This window comes from Amyelois transitella, chromosome Z (assembly GCF_032362555.1).
Source record: "Amyelois transitella isolate CPQ chromosome Z, ilAmyTran1.1, whole genome shotgun sequence".
Classification (NCBI taxonomy): domain Eukaryota; kingdom Metazoa; phylum Arthropoda; class Insecta; order Lepidoptera; family Pyralidae; genus Amyelois; species Amyelois transitella.
In genome coordinates this window covers 308056-322135 of record NC_083535.1, presented here as the reverse complement: position 1 = coordinate 322135, position 14080 = coordinate 308056, and the positions used below count along the sequence as shown (strand labels likewise).

At 38.8% G+C, this 14080-nt stretch overlaps 1 protein-coding gene across 1 annotated transcript; it reads left to right on the top strand.

Annotated features, from left to right (window-relative positions):
• Positions 1–332: 332 nt before the first annotated feature.
• On the top strand, positions 333–12660 carry LOC106130504 (V-type proton ATPase 116 kDa subunit a1-like). Its single transcript, XM_060953716.1, has 15 exons — positions 333–440; positions 1670–1852; positions 2106–2272; positions 2620–2779; positions 3426–3602; positions 6236–6391; positions 7140–7329; positions 7660–7821; positions 8719–8927; positions 9618–9727; positions 10128–10258; positions 10685–10887; positions 11019–11196; positions 11762–11936; positions 12501–12660. The coding sequence occupies exons 1-15, from the start codon at positions 333–335 to the stop codon at positions 12658–12660; spliced, it is 2469 nt and encodes an 822-aa protein (XP_060809699.1).
• Positions 12661–14080: the final 1420 nt, after the last annotated feature.

Below are 14080 nucleotides of genomic sequence, written 5' to 3'. Positions count from 1 at the left end.
AGGAACGCGGACTGAAGTCATTTCGAGATTATTTGTCCTTTCTACCCTGTAAGGTATAAAGACGAAATTACAAATATGTACGTGAGTATTTTAATTTCATCAATAGGTGGTTCAGCAAACCTCTTTGATATGCCGACCTTTTTGGTTTTATCACTTGAAACAAAATAAACAAAACTGACATTGTGTAGTCAACTTTTCTTTTGACATATATTGCTTCGTGCTTTATTTTTGTTATTGAAAATAACATTTTAAGCAGAGAGTATGTAACCGCTCTGCCTTTTGTAGCAGATTTATTGATCCCGACCTATGAAATAACGTAATAATTAAGCAAAATGTTGCGCAGTGATGATATGACGAAATGCGATGTGTATTTCCAGTCGGAAGCGGCTTTTGAGAATCTTTCTGCCATCGGTGAAATGGAGTGTCTTCAGTTTATAGATGTAAGTGCAACTGCTGTTCTCATTTATAGAAATATAAATGATACAGAGATATAACTCCTCTTTCACGTGTGTGGTGGTACGGTGACACTACATCTGTACACTTATTGTTTTAGCTTCATTCACACACGTAAATTCTTTCACGCGTCGTTTTAGGGCACTTTTGATAGAAGTGACTTACCTTTTATAATGTATGACGATATAAGTAAGCTGTTAGTAATAGTGAATTGTGACGTCTCAGCGAAAAGCCAGGTTAATATAGGTACTAAGCCCTTAATCACGTCTTGCCTTGCGGATTAGACAAAGCCAACAGTCTTAAAAAGATTGCTAGGCCACATTCTGATGTTTGACTCAAAGATAGAATTGAGATGTCAAATAGTGACAGGTGCATAGTACCTCATGCGTCATGTACAAAGCCGCTGTATATTTTACCTGCAAAAAGTGACGAATTAGGCGCCATCTTCAAAATGCAATGAATTTAGAAACTACAAGAAGCAAAGAATCTAGCCCCACCTTTTAAAAGCAAAGAATTTAGGGCCATCTATAAAAGGCGATTAATTTTGCGCCACCTGCAAAAGAATAGAGGTTTTCCGCGAATCCCACGTTAACTATAGTTTTTGCCAGGATGAAAGGTACCCTATATCTTTCTCCAGACTCTTAATTATATTTACGCAAAATTACAAGAAGGCTGGTTCTGTAGACAACGCATAAAGAGAAAACAAACAAACAAATAAATTTACTTTCGCATTTATAATATAAGTTGGGATGAGACAGAGCTAAGTGTATAAATTTTGTAGTCTTGCGAATTAACAAGAGATTTTTTAAAATTAGTAATCAAGGGTAAGGTAACTACACGAGACTGCCAAGTTTGCATGAAGAAAGTTCTGAGTATGGATGAAGTAAAAGAAGTATGCGGAGATCATGGCAAATGGAAAGATGTAGTCTCTGCCTAGACGAACGTATCTTGATAAAATTAAGGACGTCCTGGTAAAGGGTCAGGTCAAAAGTACCCGAAACCGCCGAGCTTGCATGAAGAGAGTTATGAATGTGGATGAAGCGAAGGAAGTATGCAGAGATCGTGGCAAGTGGAAAGAGGTAGTCTCTGCCTACCCCTCCGGGAAAGAGGCGTGATTTTATGTATGTATGTATGTATGTAGTCTCTGCCTACCCCTCCGGGAAAAAGGCGGCATTTTGTATTTACGTATATACCTATGTATTTATTTCATTTTCAGATGAACCCCAATGTGTCACCAGTTGACCGGCACTTCGTGACGGAGCTGTGTCGCTGTGCGGACCTGGAGCGGACTCTGATAAACATCCGTGATGAGATCCACAAGGACGGCATAGCCATACCCAGGGTGAGGTACCTGGCTGACATCAAGCCGCTGGCCCCGAGAGACATGTTCGAATTTGAGGTATTTTTACACGCACTCACACACATGTCGTGACTTGATAGTGGCAGATAGACTAAAAAGAATCAAGGGATTTTGCTTCTTTGATTGACTTTTACAATGTGCATGGAAATAGGAGCAGCCCATTATGTTTATTTCTTTTTCTTCGCTAGAATACCATAAAGGTTCACGAATTCTTGACCTGAACTTTTACCAGAATGTCTCCGATTTGATTGGTCACCTATTGTAAATTTCATAATTACTCTTTCTTTTCCAGAATATGATAGATTCAGTTTCGAAAGACGTGAAAGATATGACAGCGAACCAAACCAACCTCAAGAAGTTGAGGTCTGAAACGAAAGAGATTTACTACGTTTTGAACCACTTGGATCCTATCCTCGGAGACGTGGAGTCAAGATACACCAAGTTTCCGAAACAGATGCAGTTAGTTGCAATTTGAATCAATTTTATTTTTTAGGTTTCCGGGGACAAAAGATAAAAATTGGGATCCTTATAGTTTCGCCATGTTTGTCTGTCTGTTTGTATGACCGTATGCTGTCTAATTCAGAGACAGTGTAATAGAATTAGGTTGATGAAAAATTGGTGTATTTAAAACTATGTAGGTACACGGATGTGTCACGTAGTATGATTTAAAAATTACTCACGAGTTCCCTACATATAAATGAAGGATGGAATTTTATATCCATAATTGGACCCCGGGCCGCTCTCGTGAGGAACCAACGACCAACTAACGCCAGGAGGATGATGATCAATTGATTCGATGATTGTAGGCCGCCTACACCGTACGACCGACGTCAGCTGAAGATCATCACCGGGGTCGTTGACCGCGCCAACACCTTCTACTTCCAGACCATGCTGTGGAGGATCTCTCATGGAACTATCTACTACAAGGAGGCGCCGAATGACGATAAATTTCAGAATCCTACAACGGTAATTATTGCGATACATACAAACATTGTACATATAATCACGTCTATATCCCTTAGAGCCAACAGTCTTGAAAAGACTGATAGGACAAGTTCAGATGTTTGGCTTAATGATAGCATTGAGATTCAAATTGTAACAGGTTGCTAGCCCATCGCCTAAAAGAAGAATCCCAAGTTTATAAGCCTATCCCTTAGTCACCTTCTACGACATCCATGGGAACGAGATGGAGTGGCCCTATTCTTTTTTTTTAGTGCCGGGAACCACACGGCGCTTCGCCCGCGCGAATTTTGCGTTATCTACAATAAGCAACGAATTTAACGCCACCTACAAAAAGCGACGAATTTAGCGCCACCTTCAAAAGAATACAGTCTTTTTGCAAATGCCACGGGCACTATAATTTTTACTTCTCCAGACTCTTAATTGGATATAAGTTTCCGGCATATCAGATAAGATAATGTGCATATCAGAAAGATGTTAAGGGAACAAATACATTAACGCTGGTCTGATAATGAAGGAAACACATAGTGTGTCCCAACCGAATTGAACTGAAGCCCTTCAAGTTTTTTCAAAACTATTGTCTGTCTACCCCACAAAGGAAAAAGACATGACGTGCTATGCGATTTCTTGTAGAGCGAATAGTTCTTTTCAGGGTCGCGACGTACGCAAAGTGGCGTTTGTCATCGTGTGTCACGGGGAGGAGATGCAGGAGCGCGTCCTGAAGGTGTGTAACGGGTTCAACGTGAACCTGTACCGCTGGCCGGAGACCCACGAGGGCAGGGTCTCCACCATCAGGGAGCTGGCCGACAGGATGAATGAAATGGACAAGGTACTCGTAAGCTTGTACCCGTAACTTCTTTTGCGATTTAGCGCCATCAACGCTCGCGAATTTAGATGGTTTGTTAGCGCCACGTACAAATGAATAATATAAATATATACGGGTCAAATTACACAGATTGAGTTAGCCTCGAAGTAAGTTCGAAACTTGTGTTACGAGATACTAACTCAACGAAACTATATTTTATAATAAATACTTATATAGATAAACATCCAAGACCCAGGCCAATCAGAAAAAGTTCTTTTCTCATCATGCCCTGGCCGGGATTCGAACCTGGGACCTCCGGTGTCACAGACAAGCGTACAACCGCTGCGCCACAGAGGCCGTCATGAATACAAGATTTTCGCAAATCCCACGGGAACTATAGGTTTAGCTGAGATTAAAAGTACCCAAAAAGAACGCTATGTCTCCGTACAACGCATACTATGTACGCCTACCAATCGTTGCCAAAATAATAACCTGAACGGACGATGTATATAATTTACAACGTCAGTCGTCAATGTAGGTAGCTGAATAGGGATGTGGACTGTACTCAAATAAGTACAAAATTTTACCACGAAAAGGTAGTTTCTATAGTAAAAATAATAAAAAACACAATATTTTTCTCAATAAACAAGGGATTATTTTTTTATTTAATAAAATGTAATTAAATATTTCACCCTCAAGTCACGTGACAATGAACACCAATCAAAATGCGTGATGTCACGCGTTGCAATACAAGAATTTTCGCTGTCAAATACTATGGTGTTTGTTGATATTTGGATCATATTATTACCGTGATTACCGTCCGATTATCTTAGCCACGGAAATACTTTGTGTAGAATGAGTCTGTTCTTTTTCTCTTTCACATTCCGCTATTGATTCCAATCTTTGCCTTTTAACTGCTAATAGTCGAGTTGTTATGTTTTCGGTTCGTCTTTTCTATCGGGTTGACATGCAAACTTTCTTGGCACACAACCTGCTCTCAGTCTGATCTGGGATACTGTGCCCATCAAATGATATTCTGGATAATTCTCCATATCATTGGCAACTATTATTAAAAATACGAAAGAAACATTGTTTACTTTATTTCTAACCTAAAAATTCGAGTTTCCGTCTTTGAAAACTTGAAGAGTAAAATTATTTTAATACAAGTAAATGTAACAAATATTATCAAACTTACATCTAAATGATCCACACAGAAATACATTTTACTTTGTGTAGATACAAGTGCCGGATCCCGAAGGGCTAATTGAACCCAATTTTTCAGCATCGTTTTTGTACGTGGATCGTGAATAAACAGTTTTTCAGGTGTTTTAATAGTTGTAATTTTACACTGCGGCACCGCACAATATTTATAAAATTTTGAATTCATAATATTATCACACAACTAAGAAATAACTATTCATTGCATACAACTTCGACAATATTTTATAACGCGTGACATCACAGCGGCCGTTTGACAGGTATCCGCGTTTTAGCGCGAAATTTTAAATGGAATTTTAAATAAATTATTTTAAAGGTATTACTTCAAATAAAAAAATAATAATAAATAGTTTGGGTTATATTTGGTACTTATGCATGGTTTTAAACACTTTCCCAAAAATAGTCCACATCCCTATTGGAGGTAGGTAGCGGATTGATAGGGTTTCCATGCGGACGAAGTCGCGGGCGGCCTCTAGTAATTTTATATATTTTTCTGAAAGAGGATATATCTTTTGTCTCATTGGCCGACCGGATTACGTCGCAGCGCGTATAAAAAGCGTTTGGACAACCTGCCAGCACCATGACGTCACGCAACGAAAATTGGATATATCGGGAATCAACTTAATAAATCACTGAAAATTTAGGATAAACACATAGGTACATACATACATACATAAAATCACGCCTCATTCCCGGAGGGGTAGGCAAAGACTACCTCTTTCCACTTGCCCCGATCTCTGCATATTTCCTTCGCTTCATCCACATTCATAACTCTCTTCATGCAAGCTCGGCGGTTTCGGGTACTTTTGACCTGACCCTTTACCAGGACGTCCTTAATTTGATCAAAATACGTTCGCCTAGATATACACATACATATACACAATATCACGCCTTTATCCCTAACGGGGTAGAGAGAGCCAGCAGTACGAAGTGAATCAAGGGTAACGTTTAACAGTTGGCTTAACATCTGTAGAATAACACGCGTGACGTCGTTTTTAACGCGCGAAAAACTATTGTATCGCTTTTTATTGTGACTTCAAACTGGACAGCGATAGATACCGCGCGATAGAAACGGCGTCACGAGGGCAGTTAATCAGTTTCCTCTTATATTTATTTACAATGTGCCGTGTGGTTCCCGGCACCAATAGAAAAAGAATAGGACCACTCCGTCTCGCTCTCATGGATGTCGTAAAAGGCGACTGAGGGGTAGCCTTATAAACTTGGGATTCTTCTTATAGGCGATGGCCTAGCAACCTGTCACTATTTGAATCTCAATTCTATCTTAAAGTCAAATAGCTGAACGTTGCCTATCAGTCTTTTCGAGACTGTTGGCTCTGTCTACCCCGCAAGGGATAAAGACGTGATCATATGTATGTATGTAGGTACTGCAAAAGACTAAAATCCAGCGTGCCATCACATTTCGCGACATTGGTCGCCAGTGGGAGACCTGGATGGCCCAGATAAGGAAAGCAAAAGCCATTTATCACACCATGAACATGATGAATTTGGACATCACCAGCAACACTCTGATTGGCCAGTGCTGGATGGCTGACAGGAACTTCAATGACGTCGAAGATGCGTTGGAAAAGTCTTCGGTAAGTTAGCTAAATAAGGTATACATAATGTGGTTTCCAGTCCACATATTTTCCTAATGGATTCCGGAGAAGGTGACTAAGGGTAAGACTGTTAACTCGGGAATCTTCTCGTGGCGATTGGTTAGTATACTATCACTATTCGGATCGTTATTAAGCTGAATTTGGCACACAACTGAATGTGGCCTTTTAGACTTTCAAGGTTCTGTCTACTCGGCCAGGGATATAGACGTGATTATTATGTATGTACTAGCTGTTGCCCGCGACTTCGTCCGCGTTAATTTCGAATTTTTCCGCGTAAACTTATTTGCAGGCAAACTCATGCATTGAGTTCATTCAAATGACGATAACTTTTTTTTAGTAAACCGATTTTGATGAAACAAACTTTAAATATTTTTCTGGGTTAAAACAAAGCAATTGGTGAAAGATTTAAGTAAATCGGTCCAGTACTTTCGGAGATAAACGTGATCAAACATACAGACAGACAGACAAGAAATTAAAAAAAAATATTTTTGCTTTCTATTATTCATTCTAAGTGTCCCTCTATCCATTTCAGTCAAAAATACTAAATGTACAGACAAAATATTTTTACTGTTTTATTATATGTATAGATGTAAATGACCAGGCAAACAGTTGTTTTTTATTCACATACTCTACTACAGTTTCTTGATCGCCCAATTTTGTTTTTAAGCAAATACTTGAGGAAAAATAAAATGTGTTTTATTATAGGTATGTATTGAATTCATTTTAGCAATTGGCGGGAGCACGCTCGTTCATAGTGAGGATGTATACGGACGAGACTCCGCCCACCAGCTACAAGACCACCAGGTTCACCAAGGGCTTCCAGAGCATCATCAACTCTTACGACTGCGGGAGGTACAAGGAGTTGAACCCAGGTCCATTTTTTTATACAGTAGTAATAGATGAAAGATATTGGGCACGTAAAGCTTTCTGTTACCGATACATACATACATACATATGGTCACGTCGATGTCCCTTGCGGGGAAGATAGAGCCAACAATCTTTAAAAAAAAGACTGATAGGCCACGCTCAGCTATTTCGTTTAATGATAGAATTGAGATTCAAATAGTGACAGGTTGCCACAGCCCATCGCCTAAAAAAGAATCCCAGTTTGTAAGCCTATCCCTTAGTTGCCTTTTACGACACCCATGGAAAAGAGATGGAGTGGTCTCTGGTTCTTTTTTTGTATTGGTGCCGGGAACCACACGGCACTATATCTATGCTATATCTCATCAGTGTTTGATTTACAGGTACTTTCAGTGTGATTCTCTTTCCGTTCCTATTCGGCGTCATGTTCGGAGACGTGGGGCATGGAGTTCTGCTGTTTATTTATGCGTCATGGATGATCAACAATGAGAAGAAATATCTTCCTCGTCGGACCAAGAATGACGTGTGGCACCTGATCTTTGCAGGTTGGTTTTCAGGAGAAACAAAGTACAAAAAAGAATAGGACCACTCCATCTCCTTCCTATGGATGTCGTAAAAGGCGACTAAGGGATAAGCTTACAAACTTGGGATTCTTCTTTTAGGCGATGGGCTAGCAACCTGTCACTATTTGAATCTCAATTCTATCATTAAGCCAAATAGCTAAGCGTGGCCTCTCAATCTCAATCAAATATGTATGTATGTATGTATACATACATACATATGGTCACGTCTATATCCCTTGCAGGGTAGACAGAGCCAACAGTCATGAAAAGACTGATAGGCCACGTTCATGTATGTATGTAGAAACAAAAAAAAGGATAAGCATGATGCGAAACAAGTATTCAAATTAATTGCAAGATGGTAGATGTAGTTTGTTTTAATTATGACCAAAAATTTACCCCATGGGTTGGGAAGTCATTCTTCTGTCATTAGGGATGCGCAATTGAAAATGATACTGGGTCAGGTTTTTACTCGAACCTTACCGTAGGTATAGATAATCTGATCCGGTCATGCTGAGAGAATCGGCTAGCACTGAAACGAATGTACATAAATCAGAAAAGAGTCATCGGTACATTGGTGACATTTTAAACTTTGCTTCTATTCGAGCGAACCGGTCGAAAGCTAGTTTAAAAGCAATGATTGATACATACATATGTACATAAAATCACACCTTTTTCCCGGAGGGGTAGGCAGAGACTACAGTCTTGAAAAGACTGAATGGCTACGTTCAGCTATTTGGCTTAATGATAGAATTGAGATTCACTTGCCACGATTCTCTCGATTAATCTCTGATTGATTGTGATGATTATGTAAACTATGATTGATTGTGATTTAAAGTCGTTCAAAATCAATCATAGTTCTGAAATATTAATGAATTTCAGGTCGATACATCATTCTATTGATGGGCTGCTTTTCAATTTTCATGGGATTTATGTACAACGAATGGTTTTCCTTGCACTCAAAGATGATGTCAGGTTACTGGCTGAACACGCATCCTGTGGATCGCCTGCAGTATTACTTGCAGTTCCACATGAATCCCAAGGCCGATACAGGCTATATTTATAAATATGGCATCGACCCAGGTGTAAAGGTATGATTTGATCATGTTAATATCAATAAATCTTGTTAATACATACATACATATAGTCGTCGTCTATATCCCTTGCGGGCTAGACAGAGCCAACAGTCTTGAAAAGACTGATAGGCCACGTTCAGCTATCTGGCTTTAAGATGGAATTAAGATTCAAATAGTGACAAGTTGCTAGCCCATCGCCTAAAAGAAGAATCCCAAATTTATAAGCCTATCCCTTAGTCGCCTTTTACGACATCCATGGGAACGAGATGGAGTGGTCCTATTCTTTTTTTATATTGGTGCCGGGAACCACACAGCACTTGTTAATGATTTGATATATTGTTTTCTTTCTTTATAAATAGGTAGCGAAGAGAGCATATTGTTCTCCTCCTGCGCAGGTTGTAAACGTCAGCCAATAGGATCTCTTGTTGAATTAAAAAGTCTGCGTGACTGTCTGTTTCGCTTTCACAGCTAAACTGCTGGACGAAATTTGGAATGCATGTAGTTAAAAACCCTTATTTTTTAATTTTTACCCCAAAATTCTAAAGTGGGAGATGAAAGTTTATAGGCTAGCAACATGTCACGGTTTGAATCTCAATTCTATCATCATGCCAAACAGCTGAATGTGACTCTACCCCAAGAGGGATATAAAAGTGATTATATGTATGTACATATGTGAGTTATTTATAAGTATTGACTAATGTTTAGATGGCACTGAACGGGTTGGAGATAGAGAATTCATTGAAGATGAAACTAGCGATTATCCTCGGAGTGACACATCTCACTCTAGGACTCATTCTCAGTATTTTCAACATGGTGTAAGTATACTTGATGATAGCCTCACCTGTATACATACATACATATGGTCACGTCTATATCCCTTGCGGGGTAGACAGAGCCAACATTCTTGAAAAGACTGATAGGGCACGTTCAGATTTTTGGCTTGATGATAGAACTGAGATTCAAATAGTGACAGGTTGCCAGCTCATCGCCTAAAAGAAGAATACATCAATCCCAATTAATGTTGTAAATGAGAAAGTAAGTTTGTTTGTTTGTCACCTCTTCGCGGGTGATCTACGAAACCAATCTTTTGAAATGGACCATTGGATGCTTTGGTCGTTACGAAACCATCATTAACTCGTATCAGGGTTTCTGAACAGGTTGTCAAGAATTTATGAGCGATATGACACATGTTCTTCTATTCTGATAATTTTTCAGATACTTCAAGAAGTATTACGCAATAATATGTCACACCGTGCCGCGAATTCTATTCATCTGGTGTATTTATGGGTGGCTGTGTTACATGATGTTTTACAAATGGATTTGTTCGTTCACTAAAAAGGCAATTGGTTAGTCTTGTTTGTCCTTTCTTTTATCTTTATCTTCTATCTTTTATTTTACTTATCTACATATGTATATAAGTAATAATTGCCTTGGATTATCAGTCAAAAACTCCATTTCCACATTAGCGAAATTTTTGTTGTTTTCATTATTTAGAATTTAAAATTGAATTGAAGAATTGAGCTGGCGAAATACACTACAAAAAAGTTAGCATCACCTATGTCTTGTTTAAATCTATAAAATCGTCCAAAATTAAAGCCATTTTGACGACTGTGTTGATTTGAGCTCTTTTTCCTGATCTCTAAATACATATGTTTATTTCGATGGTTACTTCTAATTTATCGACTTTTAAAAAAAAACGTTGCGCTTTTAATCGGTGCTTCTAAACTACCATGTCACGAATTTGTACAGCATAAACTTGTGATTTTGTGCAGATAATCGTTCTACTATGCCAAATTTGAGACAAGAATTTTTGGACATTATGTTTTGGAGAGAACTTTCGCTGAAGGAGAAACCGCAGAATTTCGAACAGAAGAGAATGCTTTACCACATTGCATTGATCTGCTTCCCCGTCATGCTGTTGGCGTCCCCGCTATATATATACATCAAGTACAGGCTACAACTGCGTTATTTGCAGGTCAGTCATATCTGAGTATCAGCCGTATTCGATTCCCTTTTTATTAACCCACTAACCTAGCTTAAACCTACGGGTGGTTACAAGTTATCTTAAATTTGTTTTTCTGGTTTTCCAATGTACACGTTTTACAGCAAAGCGGTCTCCACGGCCCCTGCCAGTTGGGCGAGTACAAGAAGCACGAATCAGCTGATGTGAAGCTGAAGAGTCTGCTCGCCCACCGTTGTCTCCGCACCATGGAGTATGGCCTGGCCGCAGTCAGCCACATGGCCTCATACCTGAGACTTTGGGCCATATCTATGGCGCACACATGTAAGACTCACTTGTTACTCGTGGCGATGGTTCAGAACCACTTTTTATGAAGTACATTAACATAATAATGTCTCTCAATGCAGGGCTACTTGTTACATACCTAGACTCACTTGTAACTCGTGGCGATGGTTCAGAACCACATTTTATAAAGTGCATGACCATTAATATGTAATATGTCATGTCTCAATGCAGGGCTACTTGTAAAATATTTAAAACCACGCAGAGCAACATATCCAACATGATTAACAACAACATTGTACGAGTTTTGTCATAACATTTTGATTAGGTTTTATTGTTCTGTACAAATATTTGTAGGTATGTTCATACGTAATGCTCAACTAAGTCAATATTCCTAGACAAATCGAAGATACGATGCGCATAAAGAACATTTATCTGAATGTTCTTAACTCTATGCGCATTGCATAATTAATATTTAGTTTTGCATAAAATATATATATTTTTTTTAAATACATAACAATATGATGTTAGCCAAAATAGTCTTGTGAGTTTGTTAATGTTTTAACCCTATAGTGAAGTGGAATTACACATTTTTCTCTATCGGCAGTGCTGTCCCGTTTCGTCTGGGCGATAACCATGAGGAACTTGGCTTTAAGCGATTACACCTCGAAGGGTTATCTGAAAATTATCTACGTTTTTCCCATTTGGGCATTGATCACCTTGGGCTTTCTGGTGTTTATGGACAGCGTCACCGTATTTATACATGCGTTGAGGCTTCACTGGTAAGTTAATTCATGATCATCATCATATCGGTAGGACGTCATACATAGGCCTCCCACGATGATTACCACCTCGCTCTGTTGGAGTCAACCTGCATTCAAACGTTGTGCCGCGAACTTCACCAAATCATCGGTCCACCTCGCGGGGGCCGTATGCTGTATGAACCTACTGTACGTGTTTTCCACTCGAAAATTTCTTGGTTCCATCAGCAGCCATAAGTATATTACTCTCTCTTATCTTTGCGTGCACCCTCTGCCACTTTGTAACGGGCCTGGGCTCCGCTTCTTCATTTAAAATCAGTCTGTTTGGCGGACTGGTATTAGTATTGTTTTTAAACCACAGCCGGCTACCAAGTTCCAGCCAGGGTCTGATTAAATAAAGAATTTGTTTGCATTTCGTGAAATATATTTTGAACTTATTTTGGATAGCACAAACTGTGTAATTTGTCTTGGTTATAAAGAGTTTACAATTTGTAACTTAGATTATGTAATTAATTGTAAATGCTGTTCTAATAGGTATATATCCAACCATGATATTATTTTTCACTAAAGTCTTTTTTTTTTCAGGATCGAATTCATGAGTAAATTCTTTAAAGGTGGCGGGCAGCCCTTTACTCCCTTTTCTCTCGTGACTGTCCTTGATGAGCTCGATTACAATCATGTTGATGAGGAGACCGAAATGATCTGCCGGGTCAAGCGCGCCAGGGCTAACGCAGGCGACTCCTAACATCCATTTATCACTACTGACAAAACTGCTGGGTTCAGAGTCACGCGTTTGATCAGCGCCGGCCACACGCGCGCCGTTACAATTTTTTTTTTCGAAGTATGTTCGAGAGTTTTGTTACGAGATACTATAGTAAATAAATATCTCTTTATTTTTTTTTCCTCTTTCACATAGAATTACACAGTTAAAAAATAAGAAGTAAGATGAACCATGCAGTTACAAAATAATGATCTATGTGAGAGACTGGTGTCTATACTAGGAAAACCTGTAAGACAGATTACTACACATACACTTACAGATATTAACTCAACGATACTATATTTTATAATAAATACTTAGATAAACTTCCAAGACCCAGACCAATCAGAGAAAGTTCGTTTCTCATCATGCCCTGACCGGGATTCGAACTTGGGACCTCCGGTGTCACAGACAAGCGTACTACCGCTGCGCCTCAAAGGCTGTCGTCAATTACACTAACGCTATTATAGTAACGCAGATAAAACGCGTCGGTTGTGAGAAGCACAACGTCTCATGCGTCGGTCAGCGCTGCTAAAGCGCGAACACTTTCACAGAGGTCCGCCAGACAAGCGCGCGTGTGGCCCGCGCTGGTCGACGGCGCGTCTCGCCGGCGTAATTTTAAATCCAGCATAGAATTAGAAATAATATAATACAACAATAGAAATGCCATATTGTACACTGGCATCGCACGCTAAGTGCCATAGCTATAAGTTGCGATGTCAAATTCGCCAATACTTACAATGCCATAGTCTTATTCGGATTTTGTAGTATCAAGGTCCTGTAAAATGATCAAGATTTCTTGAAGAAATGTGTTCATTTGCTGTTGTTGAGTTTCTGGTTTATATAATCTTATTTAGCATTTTTATTGTGTTTTTTACGATGAGAAGTGGGACATTATTTTTTTTCAAGTTTGTTAACATTAAGTTATCTAAATGGTGTGTTTCTGTTAAGGCTAGTTTTTCTAAAAATAAGTTTAGTGGATTTTTCTTCATAAGTGCGCAAGTGTGTAATCAGGCTCCTTGTTTTATGTTTTTATGTAGGATTTAATTTGACGAGTATTTATTTCAGTTGCTTGATTATTATTGTTTCAATGAGATTTTCTGTTGTCACCTCATTTAAGAATACACATTTTAGTTCAAAGTTAAGACAAACGTTGACAGTTTGAAAGTTTTCATTTATATTTTAAGTGAAGATTAGGTTTACAGTTAAGTATTACTTTTGAACTATTTATGCATATGGCTACAAGTAACTCAATGCCTTTTCTACTTATGTATTAGTTGTCTTTTTGCTTTTTAATTTTTACGTCATAAGTTATATGAGAAAAATATGAGTTGAATAATAAACGGAACGGATTGATGCAATACACGCTTTTCATTTCACGGGTTTTATAATGAATTGAAGTTTC